The following is a 24,652-nucleotide window of genomic DNA, read 5'->3' as shown; positions in this document are numbered from 1 at the left end:
ACAGTAACTAAAGCAGTACACTCCTCTTTCCAAGTGACCCAAACAGTACACTCACTCCTCTTTCCCCAATGCTTCGTCCTAGTGGTCTCCAGCAGCACACTCCTCTTTCCCCAGTGCTTCATTCACAGTAACTAAAGCAGTACACTCCTCTTTCCAAGTGACCCAAACAGTACACTCACTCCTCTTTCCCCAATGCTTCGTCCTAGTGGTCTCCAGCAGCACACTCCTCTTTCCCCAGTGCTTCATTCACAGTGACTAAAGCAGTACACTCCTCTTTCCAATTGACCCAAACAGTACACTCACTCCTCTTTCCCCAATGCTTCGTCCTAGTGGTCTCCAGCAGCACACTCCTCTTTCCCCAGTGCTTCATTCACAGTGACTAAAGCAGTACACTCCTCTTTCCAAGTGACCCAAACAGTACACTCACTGCTCCATCCCCAATGCTTCGTCCTAGTGGTCCCCAGCAGCACACTCCTCTTTCCCCAGTGCTTCATTCACAGTGACTAAATAAGAACACTCCTCTTTCCAAGTGACCCAAACAGTACACTCACTACTCTTTCCCCAATGCTTCGTCATAGTGGTCTCCAGCAGCACACTCATCTTTCCCCAGTGCTTCATTCACAGTGACTAAAGCAGTACACTCCTCTTTCCAAGTGACCCAAACAGTACACTCACTCCTCTTTCCCCAATGCTTCGTCCTAGTGGTCTCCAGCAGCACACTCCTCTTTCCCCAGTGCTTCATTCACAGTGACTAAAGCAGTACACTCCTCTTTCCAAGTGACCCAAACAGTACACTCACTCCTCTTTCCCCAATGCTTCGTCCTAGTGGTCTCCAGCAGCACACTCCTCTTTCCCCAGTGCTTCATTCACAGTAACTAAAGCAGTACACTCCTCTTTCCAAGTGACCCAAACAGTACACTCACTCCTCTTTCCCCAATGCTTCGTCCTAGTGGTCTCCAGCAGCACACTCCTCTTTCCCCAGTGCTTCATTCACAGTGACTAAAGCAGTACACTCCTCTTTCCAATTGACCCAAACAGTACACTCACTCCTCTTTCCCCAATGCTTCGTCCTAGTGGTCTCCAGCAGCACACTCCTCTTTCCCCAGTGCTTCATTCACAGTGACTAAAGCAGTACACTCCTCTTTCCAAGTGACCCAAACAGTACACTCACTGCTCCATCCCCAATGCTTCGTCCTAGTGGTCTCCAGCAGCACACTCCTCTTTCCCCAGTGCTTCATTCACAGTGACTAAAGCAGTACACTCCTCTTTCCAAGTGACCCAAACAGTACACTCGCTCCTCTTTCCTCAATGCTTCGTCCTAGTGGTCTCCAGCAGCACACTCCTCTTTCCCCAGTGCTTCATTCACAGTGACTAAAGCAGTACACTCCTCTTTCCAAGTGACCCAAACAGTACACTCACTCCTCTTTCCCCAATGCTTCGTCCTAGTGGTCTCCAGCAGCACACTCCTCTTTCCCCAGTGCTTCATTCACAGTGACTAAAGCAGTACACTCCTCTTTCCAAGTGACCCAAACAGTACACTCACTCCTCTTTCCCCAATGCTTCGTCCTAGTGGTCTCCAGCAGCACACTCCTCTTTCCCCAGTGCTTCATTCACAGTGACTAAAGCAGTACACTCCTCTTTCCAAGTGACCCAAACAGTACACTCACTCCTCTTTCCCCAATGCTTCGTCCTAGTGGTCTCCAGCAGCACACTCCTCTTTCCCCAGTGCTTCATTCACAGTAACTAAAGCAGTACACTCCTCTTTCCAAGTGACCCAAACAGTACACTCACTCCTCTTTCCCCAATGCTTCGTCCTAGTGGTCTCCAGCAGCACACTCCTCTTTCCCCAGTGCTTCATTCACAGTAACTAAAGCAGTACACTCCTCTTTCCAAGTGACCCAAACAGTACACTCACTACTCTTTCCCCAATGCTTCGTCATAGTGGTCTCCAGCAGCACACTCCTCTTTCCCCAGTGCTTCATTCACAGTGACTAAAGCAGTACACTCCTCTTTCCAAGTGACCCAAACAGTACACTCACTCCTCTTTCCCCAATGCTTCGTCATAGTGGTCTCCAGCAGCACACTCCTCTTTCCCCAGTGCTTCATTCACAGTGACTAAAGCAGTACACTCCTCTTTCCAAGTGACCCAAACAGTACACTCACTCCTCTTTCCCCAATGCTTCGTCCTAGTGGTCTCCAGCAGCACACTCCTCTTTCCCCAGTGCTTCATTCACAGTGACTAAAGCAGTACACTCCTCTTTCCAAGTGACCCAAACAGTACACTCACTCCTCTTTCCCCAATGCTTCGTCCTAGTGGTCTCCAGCAGCACACTCCTCTTTCCCCAGTGCTTCATTCACAGTAACTAAAGCAGTACACTCCTCTTTCCAAGTGACCCAAACAGTACACTCGCTCCTCTTTCCTCAATGCTTCGTCCTAGTGGTCTCCAGCAGCACACTCCTCTTTCCCCAGTGCTTCATTCACAGTGACTAAAGCAGTACACTCCTCTTTCCAAGTGACCCAAACAGTACACTCACTCCTCTTTCCCCAATGCTTCGTCCTAGTGGTCTCCAGCAGCACACTCCTCTTTCCCCAGTGCTTCATTCACAGTGACTAAAGTAATACACTCCTCTTTCCAAGTGACCCAAACAGTACACTCACTCCTCTTTCCCCAATGCTTCGTCCTAGTGGTCTCCAGCAGCACACTCCTCTTTCCCCAGTGCTTCATTCACAGTGACTAAAGCAGTACACTCCTCTTTCCAAGTGACCCAAACAGTACACTCACTCCTCTTTCCCCAATGCTTCATCCTAGTGGTCTCCAGCAGCACACTCCTCTTTCCCCAGTGCTTCATTCACAGTGACTAAAGCAGTACACTCCTCTTTCCAAGTGACCCAAACAGTACACTCACTCCTCTTTCCCCAATGCTTCGTCCTAGTGGTCTCCAGCAGCACACTCCTCTTTCCCCAGTGCTTCATTCACAGTAACTAAAGCAGTACACTCCTCTTTCCAAGTGACCCAAACAGTACACTCACTCCTCTTTCCCCAATGCTTCGTCCTAGTGGTCTCCAGCAGCACACTCCTCTTTCCCCAGTGCTTCATTCACAGTGACTAAAGCAGTACACTCCTCTTTCCAAGTGACCCAAACAGTACACTCACTCCTCTTTCCCCAATGCTTCGTCCTAGTGGTCTCCAGCAGCACACTCCTCTTTCCCCAGTGCTTCATTCACAGTGACTAAAGCAGTACACTCCTCTTTCCAAGTGACCCAAACAGTACACTCACTCCTCTTTCCCCAATGCTTCGTCCTAGTGGTCTCCAGCAGCACACTCCTCTTTCCCCAGTGCTTCATTCACAGTAACTAAAGCAGTACACTCCTCTTTCCAAGTGACCCAAACAGTACACTCACTCCTCTTTCCCCAATGCTTCGTCCTAGTGGTCTCCAGCAGCACACTCCTCTTTCCCCAGTGCTTCATTCACAGTGACTAAAGCAGTACACTCCTCTTTCCAAGTGACCCAAACAGTACACTCACTCCTCTTTCCCCAATGCTTCGTCCTAGTGGTCTCCAGCAGCACACTCCTCTTTCCCCAGTGCTTCATTCACAGTAACTAAAGCAGTACACTCCTCTTTCCAAGTGACCCAAACAGTACACTCACTCCTCTTTCCCCAATGCTTCGTCCTAGTGGTCTCCAGCAGCACACTCCTCTTTCCCCAGTGCTTCATTCACAGTGACTAAAGCAGTACACTCCTCTTTCCAAGTGACCCAAACAGTACACTCACTCCTCTTTCCCCAATGCTTCGTCCTAGTGGTCTCCAGCAGCACACTCCTCTTTCCCCAGTGCTTCATTCACAGTGACTAAAGCAGTACACTCCTCTTTCCAAGTGACCCAAACAGTACACTCACTCCTCTTTCCCCAATGCTTCGTCCTAGTGGTCTCCAGCAGCACACTCCTCTTTCCCCAGTGCTTCATTCACAGTAACTAAAGCAGTACACTCCTCTTTCCAAGTGACCCAAACAGTACACTCACTCCTCTTTCCCCAATGCTTCGTCCTAGTGGTCTCCAGCAGCACACTCCTCTTTCCCCAGTGCTTCATTCACAGTGACTAAAGCAGTACACTCCTCTTTCCAAGTGACCCAAACAGTACACTCACTCCTCTTTCCCCAATGCTTCGTCCTAGTGGTCCCCAGCAGCACACTCCTCTTTCCCCAGTGCTTCATTCACAGTGACTAAAGCAGTACACTCCTCTTTCCAAGTGACCCAAACAGTACACTCACTCCTCTTTCCCCAATGCTTCGTCCTAGTGGTCTCCAGCAGCACACTCCTCTTTCCCCAGTGCTTCATTCACAGTGACTAAAGCAGTACACTCCTCTTTCCAAGTGACCCAAACAGTACACTCACTCCTCTTTCCCCAATGCTTCGTCCTAGTGGTCCCCAGCAGCACACACCTCTTTACCCAGTGCTTCGTGCCCAGTGATCCCAGCAGCACACTACCCTACTGTAATGTTACTAAAAAGGGATCATTTGGCTAGAAATTAATTCCTATTAGGAAAGCCAACCACAGTGCTACGATTTAAATCCTGAGTCTGTAAGCACTCTTAAAATATGTATGCTCCCTACCACTATGGATGATATGTGACTCCTCCACCTTTGTCTCCTACTCTCTTTGTCTTATGTAACATTTCATGTCCACTGATGTACACACGCATGATTCATTGTTTCTCTATAATGTGTGTTATGAAAAGTGCTCTGACACCCTACACTGGTATGATTAGCGCTATGAAACAAATAATTTGCGTGTGTACGAGTGGCTGTGGAGAAATGAGGGGCATCATTAGAGGCAGGGCCGGACTGGGAACCTAAAACAGTCCTGGCAAAAATTCTAACTTCAGCCCCCGTGTCCTGAAGTGCTAATGTGCGCTAGAACCAGAGCAACATTTTAAAGTTGCCTCTGGAATCGCGTAATGTGCACCACCACTCCTGGAGGCTGAAACCGGCCTCCAAGTGTCAAAACCGGCCTCCTGGGGCTCCAGCCTCCCGGGGGATTGCCCGCTTGCCCAGCTGGCCAGTCCGGCTCTGATTAGAGGGTGGTGGTGGGGGAGTCCATGAAGAAGGAATTCACATGGAGGGGGCTACAAAGACTGTCACACTGGGCGCCACCAGCGTTGGAGCCGGCCCTGTTTGCAAGGCATGCTGCTGACGTGGCTTCTTTACCTGCAAATCTCCTTCTAATAATCCTTGTTACATTTTCTCAACCGTTTCTGTCACTGTTTTATTGTGAGTTTTACTCGGTATTTCATGCTCGATTTGCCTCAACATTGAATTTACTCCGCGCTTCATTCAAGGAGTCACAGAATATTTAATTTGACCTTCTCCCTCTCCAGCTCCTCTAGCCCATCTAGAGCTTCCATTTTGTACCCCTCAGTACTGACTTCTTTGTGCTTTCAGCAGTGCCGCCAGTATTTCTGCCCCAGCGCCTCCAGCACATACCGTGTGCTCCAGCCTCTTGCTATATTGTCGCAGCATGCCCTCGCTCCTCCCATTCTACAGATTAAAATGTCATTCTGTTTTAATCATGTCACCTCTTTTAGCGCAACCTGGCGTCCTTTAATTCAAGGACACCATTTTATCCAAGCTTAATTTCTTTGTTAAAGGGGGTCTGTTTAGCAAAGAGCACCTCAAATTGAGACACATAAATGCCTCGCGCACCAGTCTGCATAGCACAGACATGAGCAAATAATATGTCATGCTTTTATTTAAAACAAAAACCATGATTTTGTGTGCCATCGAAAACAATTATCTTTTTTTTTCTAAATATGAGTAGCACTTTTTTACTTGCTCGTAACTGTGGTGAAAAGTGTATGTTTTAAGCAGGTATCATTCCTAGCTACCCCAGGCCTTACCTTTGCCCGGACCTCCATCCACGCAAGGTCCTTTTGGACCCGTTGAGTCTCCTGCCTCGATCCTCCGCTGGTCACTCTCTCTGGGGCATATTATCAAGCCAGGCGATAAAATTCCAATTGAAGCCCATGTTAGACGTCCTTCGCATTTAACATGGGCTTCAATTGGAATTCCTTAGAGCATATTGTCAAGCCCATTATCGCCGTTTTAGCGTTTCTGGCGCTAAAGCGGCGATAATTGTATCGCCTGGCTTGATAATATGCCCCATTGTCTCTCATTCGCCAGCTCCTCCTCTAGTTGGTTCCAGCCTTTGCGATTTGCTTTTCTCCTCTATTTTGTCGTCTTGCACTGCCTGAGCCAATTCTCCGTCCACGAAAGGCCCTTTCGAACCCTGCTCCAGGCGTCGGGACTCCCGCCTCGCTCCTCCACTGGTAGCTCGATTTGTTTGTTTCTCCCTCTCCTCAAGTCTATTCCAGTCTGTGTTTTGCTTTTCTCTTTCTCTTCTATTTTAATCACTCACTCACTTGTCATCTTTCACTGTGTGTGCTATTTATCTTTGTAAGTGCCTTTTTTCCTTGTTCTGTTTCTTTTTTTTATTTGTTATTGCCCTTTGTTTATGCCCTTTGATTTTGCCGTTTCTCTTGTTTCTGTCCTTCGTTTTTCATGCTCTTTTCGCCTGCCCCAGCGCTCCTTAGCTCTTCCTGCTGCCCCGCTTCCTGTCTACTGCTCTCCTCTCCCTCTTAGGACCTACCACTGTCCTCTATGCTAATCACCCCTGACGAATGTCCCAGAGAAAATCATGAACCCTTCATCTTAGACGTTCATGACCTCATTTGCGTAGTACTCACTGACCCACTTCAATGCTTACCTGATTCCTCTGGAAAGCATCATTCCCTTTTACTCTGTCAATGTCAACTACTCACAGCAACACACAACTTAATCCTCTCCCTCAAGGACAAGACAACAAACACCTGGAACAAGTTTAACCCCTTCGCTGCGGCTGAAATTCCGCCGCAGCGCGGGGGGGCAGCGCGGTGGCGCGGTGCTCATGACGGAGCCACTCCGTCATGAGCCACGGTTGGGCTGTGCTCATGACGGAGTGGTTCCGTCATGACTCCGCCCACGGCGCTAATCGCCCGCACAGGCGGGGAATTAGCGCCGCGTGGGCGGCGCGGCCGCCAACGGCTGCAGCATGACGGTACCACTCCGTCATGAGCACACAGCAACCGTGGCTCATGACGGCGTGGTTCCGTCATGAGCACGGAACGAGTTAAGACATGTATGACCAAAATTGCTGACTGGGTGAAGTCCAACTGTCTGAAACTGAACACAAACAACCCAGACGTTATGACCTTTAGGAAAAGCTCCTCACTGTGGGTCGCTACCTGGTAGTTGGGAGAACTAGGACGACACCCAACACCCAAACCAAGAACCCCAGGATCATCATTGACTACAAACTCAACATGCCCAAGTCAACACAATCACTGCCTCATACTTCTCCATACCCTGAAAAGGCTAATGAAGATTTTCAAATGACTCCCAACTGACACACAAAATCCATCACCCAGCCCCTCAACACCAGCAACATGAACTTGGGGAACACCCTGTACTCTGGCATCAACAAACAACTCACGAGAAAGCTGCAGACTACGCAGAACTCAGAGGCTAGAATACTTCTCCACCTTCCATGCCACTCACACACCTCATCTCACCTCAAGCAGCCACACTGACTACCCATAAACTAACTACCACAATTCAAACTCTTCTCCCACACCTACAAACCACTACATAACTTTGGACAACCATATCTCAAAAATGCCATCCACTTTCACAAATCTCCAGATACCTCTGCTTGATTGAACAGATCCTATGCATTTTTGAAAACCAGATCTGGCTGTCAAGCCTTTTCCCCCATCACTCCTAAAGCATGAAACAACCTGCCACTACACATCCGAGCCCCCCACCATTTTTGAATACTGCAAGAAGCATAAGATCTGACTCTTCAAGAAGTTAAAACCCTTCCATGGATAGGTTTCAACATCAGGTTTGAGAACAAAAGGTCCCCAGTATTCCCCCCACACATTTTATTTAGTTTTAAAGATATTTCAGATGTAGTTCAACAAATTATTTAAAAAAACAGGGTGCTCTAAATAGTGTGATGGTGTAGTGCAGATGACTATAAAGTTCGCTAGTGCTATACAAAATGCAAATATGTACAAGTGACTGGCAAGGATAAATGGATGACTTGGACAACCGTCAATGTAGGAATGTTGGCATCCTTAATTAACAAGCATTGGCACAGCCAATAGGTCTCGCCTTTTGGACCTTATAAGTTTTTAGTTATGCAGCACAATATCCTTTGTGCAACAACATCAACTGTTGCATGGCTAAACACTGATAAGGTCCCAAGGGCGAGACCTATTGGCTATGCCAATGCTTGTTTCAGATGCAGGCAACATCACTTGCATATATGACAATATTTTAGAGCAGGCAAGTGGAAGATTTTTAAAAAATAGTCGGGAGAATCTATTATATTCCACACTGACATATTGAAGCAGAGGCAATCTGCCTGAATCAGGGCTACTGGTATGTATGATGACCAGCATCATTTCATTTTTTGCAGTTTAATACATAAGTAGAGTTCTAAACTCTGCAAACAAAAACAAAAACTCTGTTTTTGTTTGCACTTTGTAAAACTGCCAAAAATAAAAAGTCGAGGCCTGTCACATGCTGTAATGACCCCCTCCAAGAAATTAATGACAAAGCGTTAGCCTTTGATATCTGGGGGTAATTCTTGGAGAGGGAGATTGGAGCGTGCGTGACAGGCATCAACATTTTATTTTTGGCAGTTTTACAAAACTCCGAATCGGGTTTCTCATGCAGGAATCAGAAGGCGTGAAACTAGCCCTAAAACAGCCTAGGTAGTCTCCCACTTGAATCGGGAGGGTTGAGATCATTGGGTATGACAAGAAAATGGTATAAGCGAAGGTCATACACCTATCAGACTCTATAAGACTGCAATTTAAGTAAGCATATTTTTCATTCTAAAAAATACATATCCTTTGGTAGCAGTACCTTTCAGAAGTTTCAGAAGTTACACGTTTTTATCTGCAAAAAGTAATGGACGATGTGTTTCGAGTCTTTGGAAAAATCTGCATTGTCTCAGTTTCTAGTGCATCTTTCATAAATCAATTGTTACCTGTCTGGCAGCTGTGAGAGTACCGTCCACATCAAAGAGACACAAGACGCTACGATCAACTGCCATTCCACGGACTACGGAGATCAGCTGCTGCAGACAATTCTTTACAACTGTAAACTGATGAATGGCATAACTCAACTAGTATTGAACAGTCAGCTGAGCAGACACACCTCCCCGGCGGTTTGGTGGGGACTATAGTTCTACAACCCACTATGAATACAATACAAAATGGCAATAGTATGGGAGCGAACTACAAATCCCGAAAGCTAAAGAAAATCTTCCCCGCTGGTATCAAAAGCGTGTCAGTCAGTAGCAGGGAAAGACCTGTCCCGGAAGTTTACACATAAAAGTAGAACATACGTTGCAGGGGCGGAAGTTGAGATTGGTTATAGAAAGACGAAAAAATAGAGATTCATTTTATCATTAAAATTGGAAAAGAGCTGTAGTTTTCTCCTATTTTCAAATATAAATCCCAAATCAGAATCAATCTCTGCAGTGTCCTCTGACATTATTTGATAAGATTTCTTGATCTTTCGGTAAATATGTGCGTTAACAGCGGTATCACCAGTCGCATAACACATCAGCTTGAACTAGGATATGAATGTTCCAGCAAACTTGGCAGTTGCATATCACTGATAATACTATCTCCATCTCTTCTGTGATGAACTGACCGTATATACTATTTCAAGATGACCACCTAGCCATTTGGAGTTGCATAGTGATTCGTAGTGCAACATTTCAAACTAAGTCAAACATTGTCCATAATGGTAGTTTTACCACAAAAATAACTCCATATGATGATGTCTTTTTGGTATTAACCCTTATTGAACCAGCAAGGTATACGTGGGAAAAACTGTTCTTACTTAATATTGCACTGTGCACAGAGAAGCTGATCCCGTTTGCAAATGGCGCCCAGAGAGACTACTGTTAGTACTGTACCGATCACACCACGGTCACTGACTCTTTACATGGAGGAACCAGGAGCGGGAGAAAGTGTCACAAGAGCAGATAGATGCACAGAAGGAGGGGCATTATTAAATGAACAGGTAAACCCTAAAACTAAATGAAGGAGCTAATAATTACACATTGGCTTTTGACCTCTCCAGAGACGAACGTGTGCGCATCTCTGCGAGTTTTAGAGTCGCTTTTCAATAACGAGCGAATGTAGTTGCAAGAGTCCGCAATATGACTCTTGAGAGTGCATTATATGAGCCTTTGCAAACCATTACAGGTTAATGTGCCTACGTTTTCTTTCTGCAAACAGCGAGACCGTTTACAAATTGGTTAAACCCCTGTACGAAGTACATGGATAACATGACGTATATAAGGGCTGTAATGCAATATCTGTGGCAATGAGTGCGAGTCATGGTAAGTGTTTGAACAAGCATAGTTGATGAAATCACAGAAAGTGACCCCGCACGATGGCTTACATTAATGACAATGCAAGCATTGACATGTAGGGGAGTGATAACATGGCACGCAAGTGTTTAAGGAAACAAAATTAACAAAATAAATCGTGCTCTGCCTGCTTTACAAGCGAGTGGTGCTGTCTTATCAGGGAAAAGTGTATGCCAAAATCTAAGCTACGGCAAGCCTTTCCCAGGCATGTACGGTGTAGGTCTAGCACTTACTGAACAAGCATTGGCCGTAAAAGTAATCAAATGAAAGCCGCAAAATGAAATAAAAAATCAAAAAAACGCAAGTGGTGACGCGAGTTGTGCGCACGCGTGACGGGAAAAAGTGCTGTGGACGTCGCGTGCGCTTGTGCGCGTAATAGCAAGCTGGTGGCCAGCCTGGGTAGCACTTTTAAACCACCTACTAAATTTCTCACAAGAGCAGCGCATGCGATGACTCTAGCGAGACCTAAAAACCAGTCCACTATAATATATGTCGACGTTTCACATCGAAATACAGAGGGGCTCATTTATGGGCCCCTGCGTCACTTTTGCGCCGCCGATGCGTCACTTTTTGTGACGCACCAGTGGCATAAAACATGCGCCATGTTGCGCCATATTTACAAAGTGACGCATCTAGGTAGATGCGTCACTTTGTAAACCCCTGCGCCACATTATACCTGCGCCAGGTATAATGTATGCAAGGGGGGCGTTTTGACACAACAAAGGGTCGTAGAAGTGACGCAGTGAAATCTACGAGATTTCACTGCGCCACTTCTAGTGTGCAAATGCGTCAATTTCTTGCGCCTGCCTCACAGCAGGCGTAAGACTGACGCAGGCCCTTTCACATGGGGCTTGCCCCATGTGAAAGGACACATTGCTGGAGTTGCGTCACTTTTGTGACACACTCCAGCGATGCGTCACTTTTGCGCCTACAGATACGTCAGAAATACTGACGTATCTGTGACTCCTTGCGACATGATGCGTCATACTGTAAATATGACGCATCACTGGAGTCGCAGGGAGGGCGCAGTGAAAAGTGGCGCATCACTGTTTTCACGCAGTGATGCGTCACTTTTTATAAATGAGGCCCAGATTATTTAGACAAAGGTCATCATCAGGACGCAACACTATGTAAGAGACACCAGAGAATGAAAGAATTATGTTTCAGTAAAATGTTTTAGAGCAGTTTAACAATATTCAGTATGTTTAGTTTTATAAGATACCGATCATTTGCAGAAAAAACCAGCATGATTAGTTTGCTTAACGTGAAAGGTGGTCTTTTTAAACCATTAGCATGTCTTGAGTCTGATGTAGCAAGCTGCATGAGAAAAAACATTGTTCTAGTTATCCTGAAGAACCTAGGAAAATGTATTTGAGTGCTTCAATTCACAGGGACTGGCCAGGTGAAGTGAGCAACCAACACTATCTAGTAAACAGTGAGATATATAAAAGTTGACTCTGTCAGTCAATTACTTTTATACAGCAAAAAACCCATAAAAAGATTTTTAAAAAATCTGCCAAAGCACAAATACATACAATCCGATAAGCAGTACAAAATCACAAGGAGTTAAAACGTGCATGAATCACAAAACAGTCATGACAATTTAGACTAACCTGGTTAGAATATGCACAATAACTAGGTGACTCAAGCCAGGGGCAGAGGATTAAGAGGCTCAAAGCTCTTAAGAATTCTAGAAGTCCATTTCTCGTATTTTTCTAAGTGCCTATCATACATAACTAATGACAGCGTGGCAAGCATACTGCGAATCGAGGTGCTGTAATAATTGCAGACTTAAAATGTGTGATCTAAGACCAGGTAAGCGCAATAATGGACATAAAAACTGCTATCTGGGAGATATATAAAAGCTGCAGAATAACACAAAATGGGCAAGTGATTGCTTGGTAATGTTGTCACAGGGGCAACAGGTTAAAGTAGAGAACCAGCTGAGGGAAAGCTACCAGAAAATGCAAGGTATGTTCGTGGTTTACTATCCACGATAAATGTGATTCCATCTCTTCTCTAGGTTTTATCTCTTGATAATGGCAATCAATGTTCTTAGATAGACTATTGAAAAATCTAGCCTGGTGTCTTTGTTTATAAAAAGAGATTTCACCAGGTTCTTTGTATTGTTATCAATTTGATTGGGTGAGTAAAACAAATTTGGTAAGCCAAGATCGGTGAGAGTTCTCTTAACATAAACTAACCAGGGGATGGAATCCATGTGATCCAGCCTGATGCAATCTTGAAAAACAAATCAGGAGAATTTGGTGTAGTGAGAATGCCAGGACTTAAGTCAAAGGGGCAGGGTGCAGCCTTAACCATATTTTCCAAAAAAAGGTAGCCCAAAAAGACTGGCAGTACTCTTGGGGGATGCCAAACGCCTGCACAGGAATTTATTTTCAATGAAGAGGAGGAATAGCCCCAAACGCCAGCCCCTTATGTACACAAGGTAAAGCATTTACTTTTAAACAATAAAATTAACTCCGTTATAGGCTTATGGCCATGTTTCCTTAAAAATGTGAAAATTAACTACGCTGGAAAATTTGCAGGCTCACTGGCTCAGGAGCTTGTCCCATCTTAAGTTATCCTCCAACAAATAGAGATAGTTAAAATTCTGCACCTTGGTAATTGGCATTCCACATATATTTTGCGTGCGTGAGCAGGTTTTTTTTGGCCCACAGATCACTATATATGTTTTATTGTAGTTAATTTTTAAATTTAACTCCCCCATAAAATTATTAAAGGAGTCAAGGAGCAGCTGCATCTTGTTAGCGATGCAGGCGATTAACACCACACAATCAGTGTAAAGTAGAACATGGTCTGGGTGGCTCTTTCTTTGGTTACCAGCTCTGATTCAAGGGAGGTTTTAGAAAAGAGGAATAAAAAGGAACCTGAAATACAGCCTTGTCTGATGTCTCTGCTGGAGTTGAAGGGGGGGGGGGGGTGCATTCACCATTCAAACCAAAGCAAACTGGTGCAGTCGTTCCCCAATGCAAGTGCTTCAGAAGATCGATCAAGCTGCAATCAATACCTGTGTTGCCAATCATGTACCATAACTTGGTCCTGTAAACCAGGTCAGACGCCCTAGAGAGGTCCATTAATGCCATGTGGAGGGTACCTCCCCTGGCTTGAAAGTATTTCCCTGATGACAGGAGCAAGTTCAGGGTTTGTTCAACCGTATCAACCCTCGCGCAACAACCATATTGACCGTCTGAGTAAAAATTATTTTCCTCTGCCCAGAGTTCTAGCCTTTGAAGGACTACACTCCCTAAGATCTTTACAGATGAGTCCAAAAGGAGATGGGTTGGTAATAGGTTGACTGGCTTTTGTACCCTTTTTTTTTTTTTAAACATTGGGACAATGGTGGACTCCTTCTGAGACACCTTCCAAAAATTTGGGCTGGCGCCTCTTGCCACAGCATAAAAAACATTTGTTAACAGGGGTGCACAAAATGTAGGATTATGTTTAAAAACATATATGGGCAACCCCTTCTGGCTCTAGAGCCTTTTCAGCTGGGGACTTTCTAGTGCACATGCTTCTATTGAGTTGTTTGGGGCTAATACATTGCCGAAAGAGGGGGTCACTGTGTCCACTGATGCTTGGGATATGTAATCCTGGCCAAAACATTTTGAGAAATGGCAAACCCACTCCTCGGCAGGAATATGACACTCTGTTCTGGGCTGTTTATCATCTGAGAAAAAAGATCACTTTACAACTTCCCAGAAAGCCATGAAGTCCCTGAGTTCTGAGTCCGCTTGCAAATCATCCCAAGCCTGCCTACTTATCTCCTGTTTCCTCTTGATGAGGGTAGACTTATAAGCCTGGCCTGCCTAACATCCTCAATATTGCAAAGTGACACTTTGGATACCTCTTTTTAATATTTCAGAGCAGCGGTACAGGCGGTGTTAACCCATTTATATAGAGGAGACTCCTTTTGTTTTTTCTTGGTGGCCAGCATGCTGGCTGCCAATTTACAATGGTTGAATACATTGTGATGACTAAGGTGGTAAAAAAAATATCCACTGTGACATTTTCTGTAGAAAACAATAAATGTATGTGAGGGAACCTATATTTTACAAGCAGCGCCCAATCGCATTAGGTTCATCATGCTGCGTTAATTGGCATCTAGTCACCAAAAATGGTTGAAAAGAGCATGAAGCGGTGTTTTGTATAGCATGTATCTCTCAGGTTACATCCCTTTGTCGAGAATGCAAAAAGGCTAATTTACACCTGCAAACTACAGATGGAGTGATTAAAGACAGGACCAAACTTCATCACTACTGGTCATAGCTCCAGAATGTAGAATTAGATTGAGGGGACGATTACAATGTGGTCGAAGCCTTTACAGCTGCATCCTAATTGGCCGTTCATTTTTCTTTCATTACGATGGAGGTGGTCAGAAAGGAAACCGGACGGTCATTCCGCCAGTCGGAATCCAGCCTGTAATCTCAAGGGTAGGTCTTTCCGCCCTTGAGATTATGATGATGGTTTCCAGGCCGGCCTGTCTGACATGGAAACCATGTTGGAAAGCGTCTTTGGGGGCCCGCAGCAGGGCCTCTGGTTGGAGGCCTATGGGGCACCTGTGGTTCTCCCCTGTTGATCCCTGCACATTCTGGCAGGCACCTTTAGGTATGAACCGCTTCTCCCATTTTACTATGGGAGTATGCAATAAGGCCGGAATGCATGCTCGCATAGTAAAATGTAGAAATGTGACCAAACAGTGTTCAATCGCATCCTAATGAGGTGGCAAGGACTGCTGACTGGGTGTCGGTCATTCCCATGACCAATGTGGTGTCTAGCGGAAGTGATTCCGCCCGACATTGTAATGACCCCTGCGTGTTTATTCTGCAATAATGAAACATTGTGTCGGTTATTTGGTTCCATAAATGGAAAAGAGATGACTGAAAGAGGGCAAGCCCCTACAAACTCATCAGTCATTCTTGTTCACCGTCATCCGATCAGTGTCTCTACAATGAAATGGATCAAATCAGTGTCTTTGTGATGTCGTAATATCCTGCATGCTGCTAAGTTTGCATGACAGTAAGCACCTACATGCGATGATTCCGTGCACTGGGCCGAAATGGATTCTGAGCCGGAAACACGGGGATGCCATTGGTCAAACCCCCGTTAAATGGTAGTAGATGTCCCAACTGTTGGAATTTTGGTTCCATGTAAAAAAGTGTTGATTATTTAAAAGGGATTAGGGGGGAAACGAGTGGGTCATTTTGAGAGTTTGATAAGTGGAATTGAAATGTAAAGCACCTTAAGGATTAGTTGTTATTCCAAAAAAGCTCACAGGAAAGATGTGGGTATACTTGGAGGGATGTCATAGTAAAAACCTTCCACTGCTAGGAATGGTAATTTCTGGCTAAAGGAAATAGTAGTTTTGCATTCTGTTGCGTTTGGAAAATGCCACATAGAAACATTAGGATTAATGAATAGAAATCCTCCTCATGATATTGAGGCCACATCAAAAATGATAATTTTAGTGTTTCCCAAATTTCTTCTGTTTCCCCAACTTGTTAGGTCATAAATACACATGTTGTGAGAAAATATACGTTACTACATTTACTTATACATAGGCACTACATGCAGCAGAAAACATTAAACAACTGTTGGGAATTATCAAATACTTCATGGAGGATGCTTGGACTCTAGACATAACAGGCTGGAATGTTCTAAAAATGTTTGAGTATGCAGTAAAAAGTACTTTGTTGTGTAAGCATGAATGTGGAAGAAAGTGTCAGACCTGTGGCATTTTGTGTGGAGGGTAAAGGGTTTTCTGCAAAGAAGTGGTCAAGTCTAATCTTTCTGAATAGTCTGCATTTCCAACTTTATCTCAAAAACGTTTTGCCTGGATGTGGGTATGAAACACATTTCCTGGCTTAGTACAGAGTTCTCAGGTGAAAGTGTATGCTTGGATAAGTTAAAAATTGGGAGCCATGCTGTGTGAATCTGGAGTAGTGTCTGTGGTGGTATTTGGGATGATGTATTTCTACCAGGAGTATTATTGACATCTGGCCTGGCTTTCCCCATGTGTGTCCAGGTAGTAAGTCCCTCGGCCCCTGCTTCTGCCTCTCTTCTGCCCCTTCTTCTCCTTTGGGGTTCCCTCTCCACATTTCCCCTGCCTAAAATAAATGTGTGCGTCAGTACTGATGGGTCTGGCCTGGTTTATTGCCGAAGTCGAACCTGGTGTTTTCCTTTTCAGAACCTTCCAAGACATAGGTATTTTCGAACGGTTATGCATCTTCTTTAACCACCCTGGCCTCTGTTGATATACCTCCCTGTTTCGTCTTGTATGTAGTAATCTTTCTTGATGTGTGGGTATGTTGTTGTATATTGCAATGTCTTTTGTGAGTTTGTCCAATTTGTGTTGTTGTGTAATGAAATTTAACTCAGATATAGCGTATTCTAGGGCCTCTAAGGCTTCCTTCACGTCTAAGATCTCCATTGTTAAGTCAGCAAATTTTTTCTCTCGCCTCTTTATATGTTCTAAAGCTGTGTCTATCCCCAGTACTTAAAGGGTGTAGCATATATCATGCGGAAACTGTGAGAGTTTTACATGACTCGGATGGAACTCTGTGCTGGGTGGGAAACCGTGAACCACCGACCTGGAGATTGCCCCTAGCGAGAGACGATAGCAAGCTCAGGTCAGAAGTGAGATAATGGTACATAACGTGCTGGGATTGTGATTTGTGGAGGCTTTTCACCCGTGATTACATACCCGCAAATAATGTTCCTGTCACCAAGTGTAAGCCTTGACTCCGATTACAAGAAGTCTTGTGATGGGAAACGAAGCTTCATAAAGCCTTAATAAACAAATAAAAACCTAAAGACCTGACTGGGGTAAGATCAACAAAAGAGATAAAGTGAGAAACAATACTTAGGACCAGTATAGCGGGAGCTTAGAGCTTCGTCCCTTCCTGCTCCCCTCCCTGCTTTCTGTAACTGGCCAGAATACGAGCCCATACCTAAGAAAGCCACACTCCTCCAGGACAGCGGTGGGGCGGATCGTGATGACGGTGGCCTCCTGGCTTCTCGACCCCCCCCCAGTTCCATCGAGGGTTCTTCTCCTGGGATTTCAACCTCTTCGGGGATCCACTAGGCTCTCGGGGGTTCCCATTTCTCCCAGTCCAACAAAAAGATTCTCAGCATCTGTCCACATCTCTACAGCAGGGTCTTCTCCCTCTTCCAATTGAACGCTCTCCTCTTTTGCCTCCTCACCGAGTTTAAAGCGATTGCATCCTATTCCCTCTTCCTGCCACTCCCAATCCTCAGCAGCCTCGTCGGTTTACCAGTTCCGGGCCAAAGATACTAGGACCGGACTTCCTGTTGTCCTACTAATTTTTGCCTGACTTTGCATGGGTGGCTGCATGGGTGACTGCAAACAAAGAACAGGCGGTTGAGCTTAGAAGGGGACTTCGTCACTCACCCCATCAAAGGTAAGAGCATCATCCTGGCCACCACAACAGTTTTTTGGCCACAAAACTGATTAGTTTCTGGACCACCTCAAAAGTTTTGGGTTTTCACCCTTCATCTGTTTTAGCCATAGGAGGGGTTTATGGTCTGTCTGAACAATGAAGTGAGTGCCAAACAGGTATGGCCTCATCTTCTTCAGGGCCCAGACCACAGCAAAGGCTTCCCTCTCTATAGTTGACCAACGTTTCTCTCTGGGGGTCAACCTTCTGCTGATAAAAGCCAAATGCGATGCAGCGCACGCAACGAAATTCGTTTTATTAATTTTTTTCGTAACTTACCTGAAATTGGCCATATGCCGCATTTTGCAACCCCCCACCCTGCCCCTCCTCTGCGCCACGTCACTGCCCCGGTAAAACGCCCTACTTGGGCCGTCGCTGATCCCCATCCTTATCTGAAGTTTTAGAATCTTGCTTCTTTTGGTCATCACCATTGTTCTGATTTTTCTTCTTCACCCTGGTTCTGACCCACTTATGTGCCTTACTCCCCAATTCTTGGGGAGAAGTCAGATCAGAGTCAACCAAGAATTGATGCAATAACTGATTTAGGCAATTATTATGCTCCCTCATAATCAAATTGTACAATTCCTTGAAATCATTCACTTTGCTGCCAAACTACCAGCCTTCCAGAGCCTTAATGGCACTATCCACAAAGTCTACCCAGTCCTGCTTATGTGTCTTCTGGGTGTTTCTGAACTTAATCCTATACTATTCAGTGGTTAAGCCAAACCCATCAATGAGAGCACTCTTCAAGATTGAGTAGTTGTCAGCATCATCTTCTCTAACAGCGAGGAGCTTATCTCTACCTTTGTCAGCAGAGGAGAGCCACATAATAGCTGCCCACTGGTAATGGGCTTACAAAACCCTGATGCCAAGACGCTTCTCACTATTTTCTAAGAGTGGAAGTGGGCTCTTGAGTTAAGGTCTAATAGTGAGGATTTCCTGGAATTGGCCACCAGTGAATGGGGAATAATTATGACCACATGGAGAGAAGAGGGAGGACAGGGATTTGCCAGTGAAACACTACAGCTCCGACCTCAAGGTCGAAATGTGTTGTCTATGTGTGGTAACCTGCCTGTGAATGTGTAGAGTTAGAAATAAAATACTCCTTTTTGTTACAAAAATGAGTATTTGACTGGACATTGATTTATTAATACTGCTGTGTGCTCTTTGAGTTATGAATTCTGTTCACTGACCTGTATCCATACTCCCCCCCCCTGAGAGTGCTCGTCCACAGCTACCACTGAAAGTCGAGTTTAGGAGGGGTACTTGGCCCAGTTGCTCAGGATCCGCAGTAGGTCGGGCCACGTAACATAAGCAGTAAAAGGCCTCAACCACAATGGTAGGGCCCAGTAGCCCTCTGAAAGGGGTTGTGATCATACTTTACACATTGCCTCTATGTTAAGCCTGATAGCTTTTGTGCAAAGCGACAAGAGGGTTAAGTACAGGTTTATTTAGTGACTTTTGTGTTGTACCCTGACAAAAATTGCGTATTTGAGTGAGGCTTTCACCCCTCTCAACTAATAACCCAATTTATAACAGGTGATATTTGGGCACTTCTTAAATCGTCCAAATAAAATAAAATGCATTAACATTCATAGCTCGCATTTTGTTTTGTTTCAAATGTTTTTCAAATTATTGCACTTTTCCATGTTTTAGCCGAACATCTTGTGTTAATTGAATGTTTCCTTTTTTCAACTTTTCCTCCAATTTCCCTTTTATCCATCTCTGCTTACTTCTCTTTATCCTTCCTTTCATGTTTCCTCGTCTGCCTCTTCTTACCCGCCCCTGCCTCACTCACATCTCTTTATTTTTTCATCCACAATTTATTACCCATGTGCCTTCTCCCCTCACATTCACATTTTCATCCCTTTTTCTCTTCCCTCTCCTTGTCTTCTTTTTTTTCTGGCATCCTTCCATCTCCTTCTCGCTCTTTTCATTGTTTCAACCTTCCTTACCCCGCACCATGTATTCCTTCTTTTCTTCTTCAATTACTTTCCCTCCTTTGCGTTAACCTGCATATTCCCACCCACTCTCCTTTCCTCCTCCCCTCACTTCTCCCCATGACTATTTTTCCTAGGTGTATTCGAGACGCAACATACCAGACGTACCCCTCTCCGTCGCTGGACCGCGCTCGTTTCTCCTTCCGGGCCTTTGGGCTCCTGCACCAGCACTCCAGGGTGTACCTGCAGTGTAAGATAGTGATCTGCAACTTGTTTGATTACGCATCACGCTGTCGCAAAGGTTGCCTCATGAGGCGTAAGAGGTCAACAGTCTCTGACCATCCAGAGGTGGAAGTCGTCGTTGGACCGATCCAACTGCTGAATTAAATAAGCGGATAAAAAAATCATTTATGTTTGGATGAAAGAATGTAAATTTGGCGAAAGCCTGCAAATCTTGTCTCTGCAGAGATTTGCTAGTTTAATGACATTTAATGATTTTATCCCTTCTCCTTTCGACTGATATTAATGATTCCATAATGCACAGGAGTTAACTAGACTGTAGAACTTTAACAGAGAAGTAGTTTTGTTTTTAAGGAAAATGATAAATCTATGCACTTAAATTATACCAAAGGTGAAACAGTAATATGAATCCATGTTCCTATTGTACAGCATTTCCCTCATAATCAGCCATGCAGACCAAATACATGACGCTACAGTGCAATAAATCGATGCAAATTGCCATAGCGTCCTTGTGGTTCCTAATGCCGTGAGCCACACAGAGCGGTAACAGTCCTTCCATGCGAGAACAAACGGATTTGGGGCACAGCAGTCCTTGCAGTGGCTGCAGTACATCTGTGTGCAGGTGGTCTTATGAAACTGGCCTGAAGTCAAACAGAGAGTAATGAGACCTTGTCCGGGATACGGTTCAGACCCAGGTCAACTCTTAATGGTGGTCCCCGAGCACAATCGCAGAAGGCCTCTTATAAAGCGGTTCTGTGTCACTATCCATCCCCAAGTGTCTGACAGGAGCTGATCCTACTGATTGCACTTACCATGTTACCACCAATTTACCCATATTCTGGCTCAGCGTGCACAGCTGTCTGTTCCTGATGAGGCCATGACATCTCTCCAATCGTGTCACGTCCCCAAGAATATTCAAACAAATTTACACTCACAGCGGATTTACCCTCGATGGAGAAGGTGCATTTCAAGGGTCCCGTTGGATTCATACACATAAATGTTGTCTTAGACACTAGTGATTGGGTTCCTACTGCAGCATTATATCTTAACGCCGCTCAATAAACGGTGCATTGAATTTCCTTTTAGGAACAACACTCCATCATCGGCAAAAAGAGGTTAGAGCAATCTTGTTGCCTCCTATTTTTGGCGTGTGGAAGTTTAGGGTAGCTAAATATGCCCCATCATCATTAATAAACAGGCTGACCAATGAGCATCTATTACATGCGTGTGGTGAACCCCGGTCTTATTTTGAAATGTATTGGTGCATTGGTCAGGGGGTCCATACCCGACCATGGACACCATGCAACTGTACAGGCACCACCGAGCCTCCATCAACTATTCTGGCATCCCTTGCGGCTGCAACGCTGTCCATAGAAGAGTTCTATTTATTGAGTCCAAGGCGGTCTTTAGGTTGATGAAGGTCATAAACCTAGATGTCTTCTTTAACTTGACATATTTTACAAAGGTTTGGTAGAGTCTGAAACCTTGCCTGGATGCTCTTAGCACATTGTTGCTGCATGTTTCCACCTCGTCCTGGGTGAGATTAAGGCAGATGCTAGCATTGTTTGTTTCTACCCCATCCAGTAATGACATATGCTGATAATGATATGTGTCGTGGGGTCTCCTTTTTCGTTTTTTTCATAATGGGACGAATGCCACAACTCTCCAGGACGTAGCCCTTTTGGTTGGGGACTGCAAACACAGGACTGGGCCTGAGTTTTGGCCTCTGCACCCTACAGATCTCAGGGTACTTTGTTTAATTCTGGTGCCTTGTTACACTTTTGAGTCACAGTGGCAGCTGTCACCTGAGCAATGGAGATGTCTGGTGCCACAGCATGCCTATTAGGAAGGAAGAAATGATGGGCTGTTCCACATAGAGTAGTATTTGCCCTTCAATTCTAACAAAACAAACTCCCAAAACATTTTGGTATTTGTATCTTTCACTGCAGTTTGTAAAACTGCCCAAGGTCTCTTTCAGGACTTTATAAATCCGATAGGTTTCTTGCATGCCAATAACAAAGCTCCTTCTATTGTATCTGGTGTGTCTTGCTCTCAGAGCTCTGTTCAACTACACTTTCTAAAGATAACAATCCTCATCAAACCCATCTAAGATGTTAAACGCCTTGCGTGAGGACCCGTTCTGGCCCGTGGCACCTGAGATCAGGCCGACTTTCTCGGCACCTATTTCAAAAGTGTCAACAAGTGCACATCCCTAAACTGCACATGTTGCGGCCAGCTCTCAACACATTGTTTCAACAGCCACATTATTTTTGAGCCCAAGTTACGATAGGCTTCCACGTGGTGGGCTCTAGTCACGGTTGGCCTGTCATAGAGGGTTTAGTCTATATGTTACATGCTTAAATCTTAAAATGGCGGACTCTTCTTTCCTCCTGTCCAAGGTCAAACGAAGGATTACTATTTCTGCTGTGCACTTTAGAATGGTCCAGTTTCCGTCGCTGGAAGTCAACCGCTGGATAAAAGCTCCATCTAATATTGTATAAAGACATTTAAATTAATTTAAAAAATGTAGTGTTTATTAAGACAATATAGATAATTGTTAGTATTTTTCAATTTGCGCTTCACCCCCATGAGCTGCTAGGATAGAAATGAATTTCCTTCTGGAATGCTGGGGCAGGGTGGTTGGTAAGGGGAGAGTGACGTGTTCAGATTATTGGAATCACAACATTCTGAGCCTTGACAGATTTAGAGAAGGGAAACTGTGGCATTAGGTTTGTGTACATACTCACATCAGTGCAGAATAGGTGCCATGTTCAGGAGCGAGACCAACCGCTCATTAATGTTACGGATTAGTACAGTTTTAAATGAGAGTTAAGCGTGGCGTGGGGGGGGGGGGGGCACAGGTCACTCACGTCGTGCGTGTACTCTCTCGGGCACCTGTCAACAATATGTAGACTGTTTTAACGCCCAATGACATTCAGGATTACGGAGATGACCTGATGGCACACAGTTATCCAAAGAAAATCCATATTTTAAAAGTTACCTTAAAATTCACGCATTGATAGCCTTGTTGGTGTCTGCATATGGAAAATATTGGCTACTGAAGGTTTTATGGGATCAGTCAGTTTCACAGTTGTTTGCGCATTGTTGAATGAAAATCTAGGAAATGTCATACCGGTTGTAGCCAACATTTTTACTTCATACATGTGATTTCTGAATGTGCCTTTGAATATGTCTCTCATTAAATAAATCACCGGAATATTTCTCTCAATAAACAAATCATCTATACCTCCTTGCGTTTTGTTTCATTTAATCTGACAGCGTCTGGGGACTTTTAAATTGTGGGGTTCATTTGCCACCTCACAGTAGCATTTTGGCTGCAGCATCAGTGTCCACGTGGCCCAGGTATGGTTGACCATGCTTTGGATGGGGTCTGCAAGGTAATATTTTTCTGTGGTTCTTTTTCACCTGTATGAGAAGCTCCAGAAACTACTTCTCATGAAACAGCATTTGTTAACAGTGGCAATTTAAGGATTATTGGGCCCCTGGGCAAGACCTAACTTGGGAGCGGCCCTTTGAATCAATTTTGAACTTATTACCCACTTTCAAATAATTCAAACTTTCATGATATGAAACAATATTGAATTATACATTAAACATTCAGAAGCAGCTGCATGCAAAAACAGCCATTCTGAAAGATCAAGTTGTGCAACATCTTCCAGTCAAAAAGTATCAAATGAAAGACTGAACTAGCATTGATAAGGCTAATTATTTCTTTGCTTAGATCTAGATTTTCTTTTGTTTTGCAACAACAATCTTTTTTGTGGAATTCATTGTCGAGCCAGCTTGTTCTCCCATTGTCAGGAGGGCATAGTAAAGTTGACTTGGTAGATGTTTATTGCACTACTTCATAATATTAAAATAAGACATATGTATTTAGTGGTTGACATTGTACCCTAAGTGGGCAAATACATCACCATTTAAAACTGGCATTCTTGTGAAATAGGAAAAATCAAAGCTCTGTCGCCAAATTTCTCACAGTTCTATTGAGTGAAATCTGATAACTTTCCCACCGATTCATTTCTCCTACCCTGTTGTCTCCTCTTTAAACATGCACACTTATCTGGCTAGAGAGTGACCTTGTGCTCTCCAGAGTAAGATAAATGAGATGAGGACAGGAAACAGGCAAAGAACACAGAGGCAAAGAGAACAGAGTAGCAAGAGAGGCGAGATAGAGGGAGAGAGAAGGCACACATCAGGTTGCCAGATAGGTGGGGTAGGGCAAGAAAAAAGGGAAAGAGAGAAAGGCGAGGTTGACAGAAAGAAATACAGAGCATAGGGCTGATAGAGAAAGAGAGGTTGTTAGATAGGTGAGTTAGGGTAACATCAGGTACAGAAAACAAAACATCGAGAGATGAAGCTACAGGGTACTCCCAAGGGTGGAGTAAAGAGAGAGAGGTAATGTAGAAAGAAAGGCGAACTAGCAAACTGTTGACAGGCAGAAAGATGAGGTAGTAAAGGAAATATAGAGAGATGCAATGTAG

The 24,652-nt window shown here is 44.6% G+C and overlaps 1 protein-coding gene across 10 annotated transcripts in view; it reads left to right on the top strand.

The window, feature by feature from the left end:
* LOC146866846 (scavenger receptor cysteine-rich domain-containing protein DMBT1-like) overlaps positions 1 to 23,396 on the top strand; it is a 1,139,300-nt gene extending 1,115,904 nt beyond the window's left edge. For all 10 annotated transcript variants that reach the window (XM_085602006.1, XM_085601995.1, XM_085601984.1 and 7 more), the window contains one exon: positions 20,048 to 23,396. In XM_085602006.1, coding sequence (XP_085458132.1) covers positions 20,048 to 20,297 — 250 coding nt within the window. In that variant the 3' untranslated portion in view covers positions 20,298 to 23,396. The remainder of the gene's footprint in view (positions 1 to 20,047) is intronic.
* The last annotated feature ends 1,256 nt before the right edge of the window (positions 23,397 to 24,652 follow it).

Source organism: Triturus cristatus, chromosome 1_2 (genome assembly GCF_964204655.1).
Source record: "Triturus cristatus chromosome 1_2, aTriCri1.1, whole genome shotgun sequence".
NCBI lineage: Eukaryota > Metazoa > Chordata > Amphibia > Caudata > Salamandridae > Triturus > Triturus cristatus.
Note: the sequence above shows the minus strand (reverse complement) of the source record. Positions and strands in the feature narration are given on the sequence as shown.